The sequence below is a fragment of the Erinaceus europaeus genome, chromosome 13 (assembly GCF_950295315.1).
Source record: "Erinaceus europaeus chromosome 13, mEriEur2.1, whole genome shotgun sequence".
Lineage (NCBI taxonomy): Eukaryota > Metazoa > Chordata > Mammalia > Eulipotyphla > Erinaceidae > Erinaceus > Erinaceus europaeus.
In genome coordinates this window covers 57,596,011-57,617,450 of record NC_080174.1, presented here as the reverse complement: position 1 = coordinate 57,617,450, position 21,440 = coordinate 57,596,011, and the positions used below count along the sequence as shown (strand labels likewise).

The 21,440-nt window shown below is 36.2% G+C and overlaps 1 protein-coding gene across 3 annotated transcripts in view; it reads right to left on the bottom strand.

Annotated features, from left to right (window-relative positions):
- SPATA6 (spermatogenesis associated 6) overlaps positions 1-21,440 on the bottom strand; it is a 113,983-nt gene that overhangs the window by 63,005 nt on the left and 29,538 nt on the right. For 2 of the 3 annotated variants that reach the window (XM_016187358.2, XM_007521335.3), the window contains exons 4-7: positions 17,034-17,075; positions 15,839-15,963; positions 10,074-10,154; positions 2,734-3,027 (exon numbers count right to left, since the gene is read on the bottom strand). In XM_016187358.2, coding sequence (XP_016042844.1) covers positions 2,734-3,027; positions 10,074-10,154; positions 15,839-15,963; positions 17,034-17,075 — 542 coding nt within the window. The remainder of the gene's footprint in view (positions 1-2,733; positions 3,028-10,073; positions 10,155-15,838; positions 15,964-17,033; positions 17,076-21,440) is intronic. The other variant, XM_007521337.3, reaches the window with a different exon arrangement.

Below are 21,440 nucleotides of genomic sequence, written 5' to 3'. Positions count from 1 at the left end.
TCTTTCTATCTCCATCAAACAATAATGTGCTTCAAAGATTCATCATGTAAGATTTACCTAAGGAACATAATCTCAAAGGAAACATCCTTTCTATTATAGTTTTTAAAGACATGGGGCAGAGGAGTCTTCTTCCAAAGAAGACTTGGTCATCTTTTAAAATTGTACTCTGAGCTCTTTTTACTAACATCATTTATAGCTAAGTTCAATTTATACAGTTATTATGCTGTCCACTGTATAAGAAGAAAGGAAATGGCTACTTAGACGATTTAATATGGCATTCACAATGGAGCTTGATCTTCAAGTATAAAGACTGACAAAAGAATTTGCTTTTATTCTAAGTTAATTTTCCAATTTAGATTGTTGAGGCAAACATAGCTCTTGAATGAAAATTATTAATATAAGCTAGAGGTTGAAAGAAGTCTATATATAGCAAACCTACAGCCAACATCATACTCAATGGTGAAAAACTGGAAGCATTTCCACTCAGATCAGGTACTAGACAGGGCTGCCCACTATCACCATTACTATTCAACACAGTGTTGGAAGTTCTTGCCATAGCAATCAGGCAGGAGCAAGGAATTAAAGGCATACAGATTGGAAGAGAAGAAGTCAAACTCTCCTTATTTGCAGATGACATGATAGTATACATGGAAAAACCTAAGGAATCCAGCAAGAAGCTTTTGGAAATCATCAGGCAATACAGTAAGGTGTCAGGCTACAAAATTAACATTCAAAAGTCAGTGGCATTCCTCTATGCAAACAATAAGTTAGAAGAAATTGAAATCCAGAAAACAATTCCTTTTCCTATAGCAACAAAAACAATAAAATATCTAGGAGTAAACCTAACCAAAGAAGTGAAAGACTTGTATACTGAAAATTACGAGTCCCTACTCAAAGAAATTGAAAAAGACACAAAGAAGTGGAAAGATATTCCATGTTCATAGGTTGGAAGAATTGACATCATCAAAATGAATATATTACTGAGAGCCATCTACAAATTTAATACTATCCCCATCAAGATCCCAAGCACATTTTTTAGGAGAATAGAACAAATGCTACAAATGTTTATCTGGAACCAGAAAAGACCTAGAATTGCCAAAACAATCTTGAGAAAGAAGAACAGAACTGGAGGCATCACACTCCCAGATCTCAAACTGTATTATAGGGCCATTGTCATCAAAACTGCTTGGTACTGGAACATGAATAGACACACTGACCAGTGGAATAGAATTGAGAGCCCAGAAATAAGGCCTCACACCTATGGACATCTGATCTTTGACAAAGGGGCCCAGACTATTACATGGGGGAAAGCAGAGTCTCTTCAACAAATGGTGTTGGAAACAATGGGTTGAAACATGCAGAAGAATGAAACTGAACCACTGTATTTCACCGCATACAAAAGTAAATTCCAAGTGGATCAAGGACTTGGATGTTAGACCACAAACTATCAAATACTTAGAGGAAAATATTGGCATAACTCTTTTCCACATAAAGTTTAAAGACATTTTCAATGAAACGAATCCAATTACAAAGAAGATTAAGGCAAGTATAAACCTATGGGACTACATCAAATTAAAAAGCTTCTTCACAGCAAAAGAAACCACTACCCAAGCCAAGAGACCCCTCACAGAATGGGAGAAGATCTTTACATGCCATACATCAGATAAGAGTTTAATAACCAACATATATAAAGAGCTTGCCAGACTCAACAACAAGACAACAAATAACCCCATCCAAAAATGGGGGGAGGACTTGGACAGAATATTCACCACAGAAGAGATCCAAAAGGCCGAGAAACACATGAAAAAATACTCCAAGTCTCTGATTGTCAGAGAAATGCAAATCAAGACAACAATGAGATATGCAAATAAAGACAATAATGAGATATCACTTCACTCCTGTGAGAATGTCATACATCAGAAAAGGTAACAGCAGCAAATGCTGGAGAGGGTGTGGGGTCAAAGGAACCCTCCTGCACTGCTGGTGGGAATGTAAATTGGTCCAACCTCTGTGGAGAACAGTCTGGAGAACTCTCAGAAGGCTAGAAGTGGACCTACCCTATGACCCTGCAATTCCTCTTCTGGGGATATATCCTAAGGAACTCAACACATCCATCCAAAAAGATCTGTGTACATATATGTTCTTGCAGCACAATTTGTAATAGCCAAAACCTGGAAGCAACCCAGGTGTCCAACAACAGATGAGTGGCTGAGCAAGTTGTGGTATATATACACAATGGAATATTACTCAGCTATAAAAAATGGTGACTTCACCGTTTTCAGCCTATCTTGGATGGACCATGAAAAATTCATGTTAAGTGAAATAATTCAGAAACAGAAGGATGAATATGGGATGATCTCACTCTCAGGCAGAAGTTGAAAAACAAGATCAGAAGAAAAACACAAGTAGAACCTGAAATGGAATTGACATATTGCACCCAAGTAAAAGACTCTGGGGTGGGTGGGTGGGGAGAATACAGGTCCATGAAGGATGATAAATGACATAGTGGGGGTTGTATTGTTAAATGGGAAACTGGGAAATGTTATGCATGTACAAAGTATTATATTTACTGTTGAATGTAAAACATTAATTCCCCAATAAAGAAATAATTTTAAAAAAAAGAAAAGAAAATTATTAATATAAGCTAGAGGTTGAAAGAAGTCTCGGAATAACATTTTTGTGAAAGAAAAGATTAGATCAGTTTCAAGTGGATGGGTTTAAGAGAGTACATACATGTCTGATCACAAATGGAGGTTTATCTGTTTCTTTTTTGAATTCATAGGGCCCCAAGTTTAAGTGTGCCAGCCTCCGCCTGGTGTCTTCTGAGAGCTCACACATGCGCCTCTTTGTGTAGGGTGATGGGGAGTGTGATTTTGAAGATATCGTGGGCTGTTCGTAGTTTTTTGCATTTATGCAGTATTTATTTCTCTCAGGTGATTTGGATTTTTTCTTCTGTGTTCTTGGAGTTCTGTTTTGCAGTTTGCTGTTGGATTTTTCAGCTGGAGCTGTATGGTAAATAAATTTATCCTAAACATAAAGAATAAAAATTAACTTAGGCAGAACAGATATTTTAAAAATGTAAATAGAGAATAACTTCAGCAAGTACCTTAAGGCACACATAATCTATTAAAAATAACTAAATCAGTCTTTCCTACCTGTGTAGGACTCTGGGGGAGGTTAAATCATGATAATTTCCTAGATGTAGACTCTGGGGGAGGTTAAATCATGATAATTTCCTAGATAATTCTTAGTTTATGAGTTAATAAAGTATAATGTCTGAAACTACCTTAAGTCTAAAAAGAACTTTATAAAAACTAAAGTACAATACTTATCCATTCAGAGACCTTATGAAAATGAGAGAAGTTGCTTTTCAGTGTACACAATCTCAGCACAAATACTTATTTATCATCAAGTATCCAAACTACTGACAACATAATTTAAGGAGATTTTGTTTAGTAGTACTAAAACACTCATGTACATAAACTCAATTCTACAAATATTTCTACAGGAGACTATTAAATTTATTTTTTCTGCTATAACTATATACAAGTATATAATGTGAACAGTTTAAAAACAGCATTATATTTTCATGAAATGTATTATATAGCTTATACACAGGTCTAGGATTTTGAGATCTCTTCCAAATGGTAACTTTCAAGTTTGGGTTCCAAAAGACATGTTATAAACTTTAATAATTGCTATTCTAATTATTATATATCTATTATCATTATCTAGTAAATGATAATTCTAATTTCTGGGTTAAGATAACATTTAATTAAATAGCCTCTACCTTTAAACTACTTAGAAGTTGGACATTAAGTAAATGAGACTTTACATGCATTATCTAGAAATGGATATTTTTCAAGATTAGGGAAAATAAACAATTGAACATACATACATACATATATATATATATACATATATATATATATATATATATATATATAGTGGTTTTTTTTCTGCTAAAAAGAGATTAAACAAGGATGGGAAAGATACAACAACACTGAAGTTTCCTCCAGTGCTATGGGGATTAGGATGGAGCATGACAAGGCAAGGACACTATCCAGGTGAGATATAGTGGCAATACTCCATTATGATAATAATAATAATAATAATAATGCTTATTATACTGTTATCACTGAGATACTAATCAACTGGCTTATGGCCATGCAGGGGATTGAATCTGTGTCCTCCAGTGGTGCCTCAGGCATGAAAGTCTGTAGGATAGACCACTGTGTTATTCCTCCCAACTCCACAACTGAATATCTGTAAATGTACTTTTAACAGTAATAATTTAACAATAATGATATAAGAGGTTGAGTGTTAGCAGACTTGGTAGACTGTTTTTGTTACCACGTGCAAGAACCCAGGTTCAAGACCACGATCCCCACTTGCAGGACAATGCTTCACAAGTGATGAAAAAGTTCTGCAGGTATCTCTCTTTCCCTCCCTATCTCCCCCTTCCTTCTCAGTTCTGTCTCCATAAAAAGTAAAAAAAAATAAAGCTAGATAAGCTTATTAAATAAAGGCTTTTGGGAGTGGTAAACATGTCGTGCAGGCAAGAGCCCCAGCAATAACACTCATGATAATAATAATAATGATAGGACCAGGTGGTGGTGCACCTAGTTGAGTGCACATGTTACAGTGTACAAGGACCCAGGTTCAAGCCCCGGGTCCCTACCTACAGAGGGAAAGCTTTGCAAGTGGTGAAGCTGGGCTGCAGGTGTCTCTCTTTATCTCTCCCTCTCTATCTCCCTTACCCTCTTGATTTCTGGCTGTCTCTATCCAATAAATAAAGATAATAAAAATTTAAATAGGGAGTCGGGCTGTGGCACAGTGGGTTAAGCTCAGGTGATGCGAAGCTTAAGGATCCCTGTTCAAGCCCTCAGCTCCCCACCTGCAGGGGAGTCGCTTCACAGGCAGTGAAGCAGGTCTGCAGTTGTCTTATCTTTGTCTCCCCCTGTCTGACTTCCCCTCCTCTCTCCATTTCTCTCTGCCCTATCCAACAATGACGACATCAATTACAACAACAATAATAACTACAACAATAAAACAAGGGCAACAAAAGGGAATAAATAAATATTTTTTAATTTTTTAAAAAAAATATTAATAACAGAACCTCCATCTCTTCATGCCTAGTCCTTTTCCCATTTGCTAAGATCACCTACACAAATAAAGATGTGAAGTAGATGGGAGAAGAGTCAAACATTTTTTTAAGTAGATAGGAAAATGTACTTTTCTAACTAGAAAGATAACTCTGTAAATATCATACAGACCAGAAGCAAAGGACTGGTTTATGATCCTTCTTTTATATAGAGCTCCTGGTGTGCTTCTGGACCATCTCCTATCTTGTTTGACGACTTCAATAGTAATTCAGAATTTTCTGCCTTAGCTCACTGCATCCTCTATGACACACACTGACTCACAGAGGCAAGAATGTCAATACATGAAAGATCTTTGAGGTTACATAAAGTGTTCAATGGATATTCCCAAGGTTTGGACTTTGTATCTCCTAGTTTTGTTTTCATCTGTTTTTACTTAATTTAAAAATTCATCACCAAGCAGACACAATGCAGGTCAAGGTCTGACAATCCCATTGCTTACCGAAATTTCCCCCCCAGCTTAATTTTATCTTCAACCCATTCTATTACTAGTTTCCCTTACCTCCTCTGTCTCCAGATCTCTTTCTCCCAGATGAACAAACATTTTTTTTTAACAGGTTTATCAGGAAAATGAGAAAGAATACAGATTCATGCAGCAAGAGCCAGGACCAGCCATAACCTCCTGGGGCTGGACATTAACACTTTTTGCTGTCTACAACTTGCTGCTGACTGCTCCCTGGCCTGGCCAAAGTGGTGCCCAGGAGGATGTATGCTTGGGTTGGTTGGACACAGTTCAACCAGACAGGAGCTAGTGCTTGCATCACAATGGGACTGGTGGGGGGCAGGTGGGCCTAGGGGTTTGGGGCCCAAGCCTACTGAAAGTGTGGGGAAGAACCTCAAATATTTTTAACACCTCTAACTTCCAGATTCAGATTCAAACATAATCATCTACTTCAGTAAAGTTCTAAGGTTCCTTCTTACACACTTTTGATAATATGAAAACTAAAGTAACTAACCCTGTGTTCTTTATAATAGCTTTGAGTGCTGAATCAATTCTACAACCATGCATTCATTACCTAACATATTTCTGCTCAATGAAACCTAGAATGACTACTTCTTGCCACACTGGAACTTTAAAACAAATTTTCCGGCATAAGAATCCCGGTTCGAGCCCCCAGCTCCCCACCTGCAGGGGAGTTGCTTCACAAGCAGTGAAGCAGGTCTGCAGGTGTCTTTATCTTTCTCTCCCCCTCTCTGTCGTCCCCTCCTCTCTCCATTTCTCTCTGTCCTGTCCAACAATGAACGACATCAACAACAATAATAACCACAACAAGGGGAACAAAAGGGAATAATAAATGAATATTTTTTTTTAAATTTAAAGATTTTATTTATTAATGAGAATGACAGAAGAAAGAGAAAGGACCAGACATCTACTCTGGTACATGTACTGCTTGGGATTAAACTTGGGATCTCATGCTTGAGAGTCCAATGCTTTATCCATTGTGCCACCTCCTGGACCAGCAGAATGACTGTTTATGACTGTAGCTATTGACCAACAGGATAATATCACATGTGACACAGGGAAAGATTTTTAAAATGACTCTACTACTCCTGAAAACTTTCCTGCCACTATGTGAGTGAGTAGATTACAAATTCATCAGCTAGAGGGTGTGGGTAGATAGCATAGTGGTTATGCAAACAGACTCTACTGTCTGAGGTTCCAAGGTTCCAGGTTCAGTCCCCTACACCACCATAAACCAGAGATGAGCAGTGATCTGGTAAAAAAAAAAAAAATCATCAGCTGGGTAATGAAATGTTTTGAAGCAAGCACCCTAACTGAAACCAAGACAACTGCCAGAAATGTAAAGTCTTTCCTGGATTAAATGCTGACGACTCCCAACACGTAAGATTAAGTCACCCTTGGTCATTCTAGTGTAGTTAGGCCAGATCAAACAATCACCCAGACAATCCAAAATTTTATAAGAAAAAATTTTCAGTCACTGGGCCATTTTTTTAAAAAAAAACGTTATACAGCAAACATTACCCAGCAAAGATAATAAAAGGAAACATTAATAGAATTACTTTTAGTACTTAACTATTTAATAAAATCTAGTTGGTCATAGGTAGAAGACATAAATAATTTTGTATTAGACAATAGTAACTTTTCAATCCATTCAACTGATAACAAAGCATCTAATTTGAAAATAATCCACGAAAAAGAATAAAAATTATTCTCCAAGTCCACAGGTAGAGCCACTACTCCAGCCAGAACTTGTATAAAAATTATTTTTAGTGTTTGTAAACCTAAATAATTTTATATGGTTTATTTCAGTCCTCTCTTGAAAACCAAAATTAGTTCTCTTGCTCTTTTATTTGAATCTGAAAATGTTTTATATGTGAATATTTTATATTCTATATTTATATATGAAAATTTTTTATGAAAATGCTTTACAGTCATAACTTTAGCTGTAATTAATATCCACTTGGAAAAAAGAATGTTTTCAAATAAGATTAAAATTCTGGCTGGTAAAACTCATACTTTTAATATAAATTACATACTATATTACTTATGTTTCAAATATCTTTTATTTCGACCCAATTATTTTAAAAATCATAACCTAGTAATACTACTTCCATTTTTATGTTATGCGCAAGGCATGCTACATATATTGCCCTATCTTTAAAGAAGCTTTATGAAGAACTTGTCCCTTGTGCCCTGTTTTTTTTTTTTTTTTTTTAAGCCTGCCACCAAGGTTATTATTGGGACTAAGTGCCTGCACAACAAATCTACTACTCCTGGAGCAGCCATTTCTCTCCCTTTCCCTTTCCTTGTACTCCCATTTTTCCTTTCACTTTTCCTTCCTAACATGGAGATATTCAAAGGGGTGAGAGACAGGAAGATACCTGCAGCCCAGCATAAATACAGACCTTCTGTTCTGCTTCACCTCTTGTGAAGCTTCCCCTGCTGGTAGGGACTGGAGTCTTGAACCCAGGTCATTATGCACATTAAGATGTACTCTACCAGGTGAATCACTGTTCAGGTACCCAGATGTCTGATTTTAAAGCACACTTTCTTTTACCATTGTCACGAGGGCCTCTCCACTCTGAGCTGACTTTCTCAGATAGAGAGACAGAAGAGAAAGACTTACTGCTGGGGAATTATGCAGATGCAGTCACATCTGCCAAGCTGTCCCATTTCAGTGAAGAGTGGATTCAAAGCTGGGTCATGTGTATGGCAAAACAGCTAGTACACTATTTTGTTAGCTGTACAGAATACTTTATTGGTGGTCTGGGAGGTGGCGCAGTGGCTAAGGAACTGGACTTTCAAGTATCAGGTCCTGAGTTCGATCCCTGGCAGCACATGTACCAGAGTGATGTCTGGTTCTTTCTCTCTCTCCTCCTATATTTCTCATTAATAAATAAATAAAATATTTTTTTAAATAATACTTTATTGAACACTGCCTGATACTAAAGCCTATTTTCATACATCTCTGTAAAATAAAAAACATGGAAGTAGTGAATTCCAAAAGGTGGAAGAATTTTGCTAAAGGTTTACAGAGGAAAGGTTAATTCCTAAATCAAGTGAAAATACTTATGGGATGTCAGTTTTACATTAGAAAGGACTCTTCATCCAAGCTATACATTTATAACATAAATCCTGTCTGTAGGTATGAGATACTTCAAATAAAAAAGGGAGGTGGAGGGACTCTACAGTTCTATACACCAATCTAAAGATATAACTCAGAATGGAGAGAAAATATTTTGAATACAGCTAAAGCATTTCTAATAGTTTACAAATGTGGACAGTGTCTATTTCAAGAATATTTCTATTTCAAGCATCTTGATAATTTTATAACCATATTTGAGCTTTATTACCTTAACTCCTTTTTAGCATCCTCAGCAAATTCCCACTAAAACTGAATCAAAACAGAAAATGAACACCCCACTCTCTCCATGATAGGTCCAGACCTGCACTGTTCTAGTCCTTTGAGCTTTAGAAATTATTGGCTTTTCTCTACAGGCTGGTCAGTAGCCTGCTCACAATGCCGCCACATTGATGCCTAGCCATTATGAGATAACCTGTGGTCAAGGTAGCAAAGTAACATTGGTAACTCAGTAAGATGTTAGACCAAAATGGAATATTAAATTCAGAAATCTCAGTTTATTATAGGTAATTTATACAAATATAGATGACAGTTGGGCTGGAATATCCATTTTTCTCTTATTCAGATAGTACCAGAATGGTCACCAAACTGAACAACAGCCCCTTAACAAATTAAAAGGCACTTAAGAAATCATATTTCTTGAGTATCAGTGTGCTCTCCTGAAAAACTCTGGTCTCATTAGCTTAAAAGTATCCTTTGAACTCACAGTAAATTCCAATAAGTTTTATAGTAGTTTCCAGTCTAGTCTGGGGTACTTCTTGACCCCAATATCTTTCTGGCAATTTGATTTCTTTGATTTACAAAAGTGACCCTTGAAGTTAAAAGTAATAGTAAGTGATAGCAACTTGAGACAAACTCTTTGGTGTACCGAGCTTGTTCTCAGTGTATTACAACAGAACCAAAGTGCTACATACCTGCATACCCTTTTAACTTAAATTGCAGACTGAAAAAACACACAAACAAAATAAAAGAATAAAAGCACTAATAGCCTAATGCTCATAGCTTTGAACACATAAGCTAAACCATTAAGTACTTAAATATTTTAGCATAGATCATTTGAAAAGTACTTCACAAACATAGATGTCAAAATTGTTACCCTGTTTTTATTTTCTCAAATATGATTATGCTAATAATTATGATGATTTTTGGTGCGGATTATAGAGTGATTTTTTTTTCTGCAAATAAAGAAAATGATTATATACTTGAAAGAATGGTAAGTAGGTTATCTTTTTTTTTTTTTTTAAGATTCCACATGTGGTTAGTGAATATCACAAAAGTCAACTGAAATTCAATAATTGTTTTGAACCTGAGCACGGCACTTCCTTGAACTTATTAGACATTCAGTAATCACTGAAGTTGTAGAAAATTCCAGCTTTGGAGCAATTCCCTGAGGGGAGAACAAAGGGTATTATTATTATATTATTATTATTATTGTTATTATTATTGAGATATTTAACTTAAAAACCATACCCAGTCAATAGCCTGCCTATATCAGTGGTAAAAATATGACCTGAAGTGACAAACACCAGTCAAGCTTCTTTGTTAACATCAATTTCTTGCAAGGGTAAAGACAGTATAATAATGTTTAAAAGTGAGTAACAGTTTCACTGCTTATAATTTAATTATTAGTGGTAATATAGCTTTTGGGGAGTAACTTTTTATTTATTTTCATTTTCTAGTATTTCCTTGTCAAATTATTTAAGATTCCTATTGTTGTCAACTGGGCTTCAAACACTCCAAGTCAACTTCTTCATTCCTATTATCATCCTTGGGACCACCACTTTGAAGTCTTCTTTAGTAAGTTTACATTTCTCTATTGCTCTTTCTTAGGTTTCTGTTTTGATTCATCAGTGCAGGTCTTCGCATTATGTTGTGAGAACCTAGGCAGGAATCTATGCACAAGAGGGCCAGGAGTCAGCAGTGTTAATAAATGACTCTCATTCCCCAGCTAAATCTGCTGTTTGCTAAGGGTAGGTGGAGTGCTCTGCCTGGAATTTGCCCTCAGTGCCTTTGTTATGGAGATTGAATTCCAATATCAAGTAAGCTAGTTCTGCTCTCAGCAACATTTGCAGAGGTTTAGCTGGAAGGAAGCTTATATAACTCACCCCTAGACTAAAGCCTCTTACATCTTGCTTCCCATTCCAGTGTTCTAAGTGTTGGGTCTTAAAGGATTGGGATTCTGAAATTTTGGTAGAACCACTCTAATGCTCCCCAGATTAAAGTTTGATAGTTTTAAGAGGTCTTTCCAATAGCAGTTCGTTGTCAGATGGTAGAATTTTTTTTCTTAGGAAGAGTGTCTCTCTGTATCATCAGGAACATCTTATACCTTCCTTTAGAAGCATGTTAGTCTGTGCATATTGCTTCATGTTTTTGTATAAATTTGCTGTTATCACTCAATCATGTGATTCTTGTTGTGCACTTCATCAGGAAAAAAAAAGTCAACCTTTAATCCCTTAATAAAGAAATTTAAAAAAAAAGTCACACACTTCTCAACCACTTGCTCCTTTAGAGGTTGGCTTGGAAATCTCTGTTTAATTGCATTTTATCTGAGACAACATCTTGATCTGAAATTTTAACAAAATTTTTTACAGTCACATATTCAAATTCCCTATAGGACCATATATTCCTTAAAGTATCCTGGAAGGAATTCTACTCAAATGATTACACTCATAGATGAGATTTATGATACAAATTGAGTAAAAAAGACAGGTGGAAACATAAATAAACCCTTGCTGTATACTTGCAGACTTGGGTTTGCTAAAAGGGAAAGAGCAAAATGGACTACCATGGAGAAAGAGGCAAAGTGTACTAACTTCTATTTTGGCAAGATTTGAGACTGTACACCCGAACAATAGTCTTAACAAACAGTATCTCCTCAGGCTGGGGAGATAGCATAGCGGTTATTCAGAAAAAGCTTCATGCCTGAGGTTCCAGGTTCAAAATAGCAACAGAAGTCAGAGTTTAACAGAACTCTGATGAAAATAAATGAATAAAGAAAATAATTTTTTTAATATTTATTTATTTTCCCGTTTGCTGCCCTTATTGTGGTTATTGATGTTGTTGCTGTTGGATAGGACAGAGAGAAATGGAGAGAGGAGGGAAGACAGAGATGGGAAAGAAAGACACCTGCAGACCTGCTTCACTGCCTGTGAAGCAACTCCCCTGCAGGTGGGGAGACAGGGGCTCGAACCAGGATCCTTATGCCAGTCCTTGTGCTTTGTGCCCGGTGCACTTAACCCACTACGCCACCGCCTGACTCCCGAAAATAATTTTTAAAACTTTTGGGTTGGAAGGTGGTGCAACCAGTTGAGCAGACCTTATTACAATGTGCAAGGGCACAAATTCAAGCCCCCAGTCCCCACCTAAAGGGAGAACGCTTCACAATTGGTGAAGAAGTGTTGCAGGTCTCTCTCTCTCTCCTTCTCTACCTCCCCCTTCCCTCTCAGTTTCTGTCTGTCTCTATTCTATAAATAGATAAAAAATATTTTTTAAAAATAGTTACTTAAAAAAACCTCAATAAAAAGAAAAAAGATTGCCAAAATGAAACAAATTTGTTATTTTCAGCTATAAAATAGGAATTTTCATAAATAATTTTGACACCTTTGTGTAGCAGTTTCCTGTTGTACATCTTTCTATCTTACTTTGCAATATGAAGAAAGAAGAAACCAGGCAGTTCTTAAAATGCTCTAAAAGTGTATTTAGATAATTCATCCTTTTCATTAAGTAATTTTTTTATATCCCATACCACTGCAGATGACTACGTTGCTAAAGTTCTGTTTTCCATGACAAGTATTCTTTTTTCTCCTAGCTTTTTTAATGTTTATTTATTTATGTTTTACCTTTTGTTGTCCTTGCTTTATTGTTGTAGTTATTGTTGTTGTTGTTATTGATATCGTTGTTGTTGCATAGGACAGAGAGAAAGGGAGAGAGGAGGGGAAGACAGAGGGAGGGAGAAAGATAGACACCTACAGACCTACTTTATTGCTTGTGAAGCGACTCCTCTGCAGATGGGGAGCCTGGGGCTCGAACCAGAATCCTTAAACCTTTCCTTGCACTTTGTGCCATGTGTGCTTAACCCGCTGTGCTACCGCCTGACTCCCTCTCCTAGCTTTTTACTTTCCCACAAGCACACATCTGACAGTTTCTTTAAGGCTTTTCAAACTTTCACAAACATGCCAACAAAACTATTCCAGTTTCTGCCCTCTCTATAGAGCTGCTCTCTAGAGTCCTTACAAAACGAGAATGAGAGCAAGGAGGAAGCCACATTGCATTTACTGGCCTGGTCTCAAATGTCTAATATCTAATATGGTCACTTTATCATATTGCATCCAAGAAAGTCACTTCATATAGTCTATACCCAGGAGGAGTAGAATTAAGCTCTGCATTTTCAAAACTGAAGTGCCAAATCGGGGGCCAGGCAGTGGTGCACCTGGTTAAGCACACACATCACAGTGCACAAGGACCTGGATTCAAGACACTGATTCCCACTTGCAGGGGAAAAGCTTCATGAGTGGTGAAGCAGGACTACAGGTGTGTCTCTTTCTCTCTCCTTCTACTCTCTCAATTTCTCAGTCTTTATCCAATAATACAAAATAAAAAAAGATTTTAAAAAAGTGCCAAATCATATCTACACTTGAACTGCAACTTAACACTTTATCTCTCCTAAAATATTGCTGGCTACATGATAAATATGTAGTGTTTTAGCTATTGTTTTTATTTACTTCTCAAAGGATTCTCCAGGTAAACTGAATAGAATATATAAATGTATATATATATATATATACAAGTATGGATATTTGTGAATACATATACCCCCTTAATAGTCCAATATTATATGAAAGTAACTCAAATTAAATTAAGGGGATCTAAAATGGCCTGTTATATTCTAGCATATATAACTTTTAATTCTTTTGAAAGGATTTTAATTTAAAATCATACTTATTTTTATCATTGCAGGTACAATGATAATATTTTTTGATGATTTTTAAGCTATTAAAATTAGTACTTAATATTAACTCTAAAAGTTAGGTTATAAATATCTGTCCAAATTCCAATCAAAACAAAGGTTTCCTACATTGGAACAGCAAAGTCTTAGTTTTTTGAAGATGACATTTTCAAGAATAAAGCTATTTTTAAAACTTCTAGCAAAAGTTGAGGGAAAAGGTGACAGAAACAGCTATCATGTATTGTAGCTTTTAGGTATGGAAAAGAAACAAAAACAAGACAGCTCATCAAAAATGGAGAGGCTTATGCTGAGTCCCACAACCAGAGAATTGATTTGACAGGTTTTAGCTCTCTCAGAGGTGAAATGTTGGAGCAATCAGTCAAATATGCCCCAACCAGTGTTCATTAACTTAACACCCCCATATGCCCTACCTTTTTCCAAAAAATAAAAAGTACCCTTATAGTCAATTTATGTATTTACTTTGATCCAGAATAAATTTCTCTGTTTCTGCTCCTTTCTAACTCTAATAATATTTCTTTCACTTTGTGTAACACTTGATAGCTTGCATTACCTTTAAGTTTGGATAGTACTTGACTATTTTTGCACTCAAACTCAAAATTATCTGTACATATCAGTTTACCTTCTAATTATAGTACAAATACATACTATATGAACATGTAATCAAGCCAAATTCCTAATAAGGCATATCAGTTTGTCTATTTTTTACTATTATGGATTTTGCTACACATGAACATTCTTAAGATAATATATCACCAAGATACACACTTAGAAGTTCACAAGTTTGGGACTGAGGAGACAGCATAATGATTACACAAAAAGACTTTCATGCCTGAGGCACTAAGGGTACCAAGTTCAATCTCAAGCACCAACATAAGCCAGAGCTGAGTAGTGCTCTGGATGATCTGTTTATCATCTACCTACCTATCTACCTATCATCTATCTATCTATATCTCTGTCATTAAAATAAATTAAAAAATTTAAGTTCACAAGTTTCAAGAATTTTTATCTTTATAAATATGAGATGATCTCCCTCATGGGTAGAAGTTGAAAAACAAGAACAGAAAGGGGAAATACAAAGTAGAACTTTGGGTTCAGTGTGTTACAAAGGACTCTGGGGAGGATGGAAGTAGGAAGCGCTTTCAGGTCCTGGTACATGATGGTAGAAGGGGACCTAGGCCGGGTGTGATAGTGTTTTGCAGACACCTATCATGGTGAGATGAGAGATTTTACTCATGTGTCAACAACTATACTTACTATTAAACACTAATCCCCCCCAAAAAAGCCTTTGTCTTTATAGAATAATTCTGAATTATGATTGTTCCAATTTATATGGCAGAACAGCATATGAGAGTTTTGGTTTTCTTACTTTTGATACTGTAATACTTATTAAGTTTTTACCAATCTTATAACTATAAAAATGAAACCCCTTGTGGTCATTTTAAGTTAGATTTCCGTAAAGTCAATTGAACGCCTTTTAAAATGCTTACAGGCCATTCTTTTAGGAGAAAGAAATAGAGAAGAAAAAGACAAAAAAAGTGGGAAGGGGAGTCAAGTGGCAGCACAGAGGGTTAAGCGCATGTGGCGCAAAGCGCAACAGGCATAAGGATCCCAGTTGGAGCCCCCGGCTCCCTATCTGCAGGGGAGTCGCTTCACAAGCAGTGAAGCAGGTTTGCAGGTGTCTTTCTCTCTCCCTCTCTGTCTTCCCTTTCTCTCTCCATTTCTCTCTGTCCTATGCAACAACAATGACATCAATAATAACTACAACAATAAAAAAACAACAAGGGCAAACAAAAAAGGGAATAAATAAATATTTTTTAAAAAGAACAGTGGAAAGAAAAGAGAAGGGAAGGAAGGAAAAGTGAAAAATCTGAAAATGAGGCAAAACAATGCTTAAGTTTTGTATGAGGAGATAACTGGGTTTTGTTAAAGTACTTTCACTTTAATTTCAGTCTGTTAAAACAACAGGGTAATTGTATAAATGAATTATGCTTTAAAACAATAAAACAATGCATTCATTTTTCATGTCACAGACATTAAGGATTATGTGGCAGTTTCTGGCAATCATGCCTCATCACAGATTAGTTCAGAAAACAGAAAGCACTTACTCGAAGACCAGAAATCCTCCTCATGGTAACCTGGCGATTTGAATCATGGTGTCCAGAAATTTGGTTTGGACCCGGAAACATGAAATCACGTGTATTTTCATCATATGTAGATAGTGTTTCACCCACTACAAGAAAGATAGCATATGACGCAACTTTTAGTAAAATATTTTATTTGGAAACAAAAATCATTAAGCACCATATTTGTAATACCTGACACCTTACTGAAATAACTTGCCTCAGGATTATAAAGATATATTTTTCCTTATGAAAAGAGAATCAAAATAAAGTTATGTTAAATGCATCAATACATTTTCTTATCAGAAATATACTAGGTATTATTGTGACTCTCACTTTAAAAGAAGAATATTCATAAAAATTTGATGAGCTCCTATCCAGTCCCTAGAATAAAATGTCATTGGGAACAAACCAAGTAAGTGACATTGACACATCTAACTTTAGTATCATCGTGAAACTCTTTTCTTCTTTCATTCTTTTTGACCTGCATTATGTAGTATACATGCTACAGAGAAAACTTGACACTTTCTAGAACTTGTGGTTACAAGAATTAATAATAATCAAAAAATCACATTACTATCAATAAAATATACCTCTCTATTTCCCTTTTTAAAAGAGTCACTTAATTTATTGAGGTAAAGAGACTAGATCACTGCTCAGCTTCGGTTCTGGCAGGGATTGAACCTAGGACTTCTGGAGCCTCATGCATGAATGACTCCTGTACAACTACTCAGCTGTCTCCATGGCTGTAAGTTTCTGTTCTTCACATAAAGTAAGAATATGATTGATGGAAGCAACAACTGACATAAAACTATCCTCATTAACTCTAGCTATACCAGGAATTTGTAATGTTTACTAAACAGTTAACATTGTATTCTCCTCTACTTGCACTATCCAAACCTAAAAGATGGCTATTTTATTAACAGCAGCATGTTCTTTTAGAAAAAAAAAAAAAAACTAAAGTCAATGCTAGAAAAGATACTATTTATTTTACACTTTATTATTTATTCAAATTTAGAATATATTTCTTAGTTCTAAAGATATTTTACTTATAGTGACCCCATCCTAAAAACTCAGCTTTTTTATTTGATGAAGTAGGGGGAAATACGGAAAAAAAAATTGACAATCTCATTGAAATGGGTTTATATTTTAATTACCTTATCAAAAGCTAATACAGTACCTGGTGGAACTAGCTGAATCAACTCAAACAGTGCTGTATCATCTGGAAGTTTAAAGAAAAAAAAAATTCTTAAACATGTTAATAATATGCAAAAATTATCCAAAAGCCAAAGTAACTAATGAGTAAATTTTATGTATGTCTTTACCCTAGCATATATATGGATACACAGGTTCCCAGTTGATATATTGATATCTCTTATGACTTCATTGCTCACTCTGCATTTTTTTTTTTTTTTTTTTGTCACCAGGACTATTGCTGAAACTCATTGCCTGCATGAGAAATCCAGTGCTCATGAAGGCCACTTTTTTCTCTTTCTTTTTTTGGTGGTGACAGAGAAACTGAAAGGGAAGGAGGAGATAGACAGACAGACTCCCTGGCAGTATTGCTTTACTTAGCTTAAGAGCTTTGCCCCTGCAGGTGGAGACTGGGGAAGTGAACTGTCTGCTTTTTGAAGTCTTAGTTATTGTGGAATAGATTTTGGTTTACACCAACTTTGAGAAATATGTATAAAAATGTCTAAAACATACCCTAAAGTCACACTTGCATAGCTTCTCCCATTATCAACATCATTCATAGGAATGGCACATTACTAAAGATTAGCCTATACCTGATGTGTCATATCACCCAAAGTTCATAGTCATGTGTGTGGGGGGGTGGGGGGGTGGGGGGGCGTGTGTGTGTGTTTGCTTTTTACCACAGAGCTACTAATTCTGCTTTATGGTGGTGCTTCAGATTGAACCTAGGAGCTCAGAGATAAGATGAAAATCACTTGCATAGCCATTATGCTATTCACCTCATCCCTAGGGTCAGTCCCAGTGATGTATCAACATATTCTGTGAGTTTGGACAAATGTTAATGACATAAATTCATCATCATAATATCACGCAGAGTGTTTCCTTGTCCTAAAAATCCTTGTGCTCTGCCTATCCATCTCTTTCCTCCTGTTCAACTCCCCAGGCCTCTCCACAGGCACTGATATTTTCATTGTAGTCATAGTTTGTCTTTTTCAGCACGTTATATAGTTGGATTCATACAATGTGCCATTTCAAACTGATTTCTTTCACTTAGTAAGATGCATTTGGGGTTCATTTATAGCTTTTTTCCCAGAACTTGATAGTTCATGTGTTTTTATTATTGAAAGATATGAATAATTCCTTCATTGAATATGACCAACTGATGAGGAAAAAAAGATGCTGACATAATTTGTTTTTAAAAGTTGAGATAAATTCTAACAAAGCCAACATTGATAATCTCCAGTGAGAAGAAACTCAGAAAGTTAGTCATGCATCACTTAATGTTGCCTAGGTTAATGGTGAATTTAACAGGCTCTGCCATGTAGCCTATCTGAGATGTAAGCTATACCACTTAGGTTTGTGATTCTATCCCACTATGTTTACAACCCAAGAAGGAAATCACTTAATAATGCATTTCTCAAAACATATCCCTGTCATTAAGCAACACATGGCTATAATAAATCCAGGCGCTTCTGACACATAATTTCCAAAAATATTTTAGTCCTTTGCATTTAAATGTGAACAGATGGTCAATAATTGAACTAGATCCACTACTGTGAAAGGGACAAGGAAAACACCAATAGAAAATAGCAGTAGAGGAAGTAGAGTTTAGAAGCCACTTATCTCCCCATTAAAAATAAAGAGAGAAATTACAGAGCAAAGCCAAAAGTTTAGAGATAATAATTACAATAAAACAAGGTGACAGGCTATCCTACACACACACACACACACCCCAGTTAAGCAGATAACTAGTCACAAAATCTGCATTGTAACAGCATCTCTGCAGGACACAGAAGGATGTTGGAGTAGAGGACCTGGGAAGAGAACCCCTAACTAATCATCCATTATTCACTATAAAGTTCATTAGATCAGTCTGAGAAAAGCAGCTAAATGAAGGAGAGGGATTGTTTACACCAATGGTAGGTAAATTGAAAAGATTCAAAGAAGCTAAAGTAGTTTCACAGCATTCCATAGAACTATAAGGTAAGAGCTACAAAAAAACCCTCAGGGCTCCCAGGCAAGTTAGAGCTCAAGAAACTATTAATAAGCACCTTAGAGAGTAGAATTCAAATTAAACAGTACTGACAATACTATGTTTTATTGACTGTAAATAAGAAGTCCAGGCCTTGTGCCAGTAATTAGCATACAGCTGACATCATTAGCATATGGCAGACATTACATACTGAAGGGATTTAAGGAAGAATCTGGCGGAAACAGTTCCTTTTGCTTTTTGCTTTTTTACCTTTAGCCCTTTGTCCACACTCCTGCTTGCCCTTGGTTCCTAGTCTGTCCCCTTGCTTCTCCTGGACCCATGAGCCATGAAAGCTGAGTGCTGGTGAAAGGTAACTCAGGACTCATGACTCAAGCTGCATGGCAGGCTAGCCTTTTCTCTTTAGCTTATTTCCCCTACCTCAGTTTTAAAGAATCTAATTATAAACCCCAGCAAAAAAAGAGCCTTATTATTTACAATAAAATAGAATTAAAAACAAAACTCAAAAGAGAGAACCCTGAAAAACAAAAGTAGATTGGAACAGAGGCAGAAAATGGTAGAAAAGCTTCAAGCCATCATGCTTTGAGTACTATATATGGGAGCTCAGTGGAGCTAGATAGTCATCCTAATTCACACTATCTTCTAAAATTTCTGAAAAATATTCAAATAATATCTCTAGCTCTACCCATTTTGTCCCAAAGGACACAATATCATCTGTTTTAGATTGCAGAGTATTATTTCATGGAAAATATATCCCATAACGTCTTTAGCCAGTCATCTGTTGATGGGCAGTTAGGCTGCTTTCACTCTTTGGCTATTGTGAATAATGCAGCTATGAACATAGTGGTACATATATTTCTTCTTTTTAGAGTTTCAGAGCCCTTTGGATAAATTACTAAGAGTGCTGTTGCTGGATCATAAGGTAATTTCAATCTTTCTCTTTACACTAAATAAAATACGGGGGTCCGGCGGTGGTGCAGTGGGTTGAGCGCATGTTGTGCAAAGCGCAAGGACCAGCGTGGGGATAGCGGTTCGAGCCCCCGGCTCCCCACCTGCAGGGGAGTCGCTTCACAGGCGGTGAAGCAGGTCTGCAGGTGTCTGCCTTTCTCTCCCCCTCTGTCTTCCCCTCCTCTCTCCATTTCTCTCTGTCCTATCCAACAATGAACAACATCAGTGATGGCAATAATTACAAGGCTACAACAAGGGCAACAAAAGGGGGAAAAAATGGCCTCAAGGAGCGGTGGATTCATGGTGCAGGTACCGAGCCCAGCAATAACCCTGGAGGAATAAATAAATAAATAAATAAAATACATATGTAAAAAATAAAAAAGATATTAAGGTCAAATACAAGCCAAGTTCATGTTTAAGCAATGGACAAAAGGGAAAAAGAGAAAAAAAGTCCCTGCACTGGAATCCGTTACAAAGACATTTTACTAACTAAAACCTGTTTGTAAACTAGGGGAATACTGATATGTTGAAGAATCACATAAATCAGAAACTGCAGAAAAGGACGGCATAAATCAGAGAGAAGCAGAAATAGAGGAAGTCATTTTCAGAAATTAAGATTAAATGAAAGAAAAACACAATGGATAATATCATAAAAGAAGTAGAAGGGAAATGTTTAAATCAAAAAGACTCAAAATGAGAAATGATATAGAATAAGCAAAACAGGGAGTCGGGCTGTAGCGCAGCGGGTTAAGCGCAGGTGGCGCAAAGCACAAGGACCGGCATAAGGATCCTGGTTCGAACCCTGGCTCCCCACCTGCAGGGGAGTCGCTTCACAGGCGGTGAAGCAGGTCTGCAGGTGTCTTTCTCTCCTCCTCTCTGTCTTCCCCTCCTCTCTCCATTTCTCTCTGTCCTATCCAACAACGACGACAACAACAATAATAACTACAACAATAAAACAACAAGGGCAACAAAAGGGAATAAATAAATAAAATAAAATATTAAAAAAAAAGAATAAGCAAAACAACCAAATACACCATAATAACAAACCTATCCTCATGAAGCAAAGGATGGTAAAGAAAGAAAATAGATACTAAACAGAGTATATAGTTCAGGAAACCTTGCCAAAACGGTAGTACATTAGAATCAAAGAGGATATTTTGAAGCTTTGAATATCACATTGTAAAAGAGAAAGAGAGAACATAATATAGTAAAATTGTTAAACTTAAAAAATAATTTAAAACAATTTCAGGAATTAGGCAAAAATAACTCATAAGTAAAGAACATTGAACATGGAGAAAATAATTTAAATACCCCAGGGAAATTAAGGCTAAGTAAAGTAAAAAAAATGAAAATAATAAAATAAACTATGAAACTAAGCAAATGCAAAAGTATCAACTCAAACAAAAATATAAAACATCTTGAAGGGAAAGTCATCTAGTATGTATCAAATGGTTC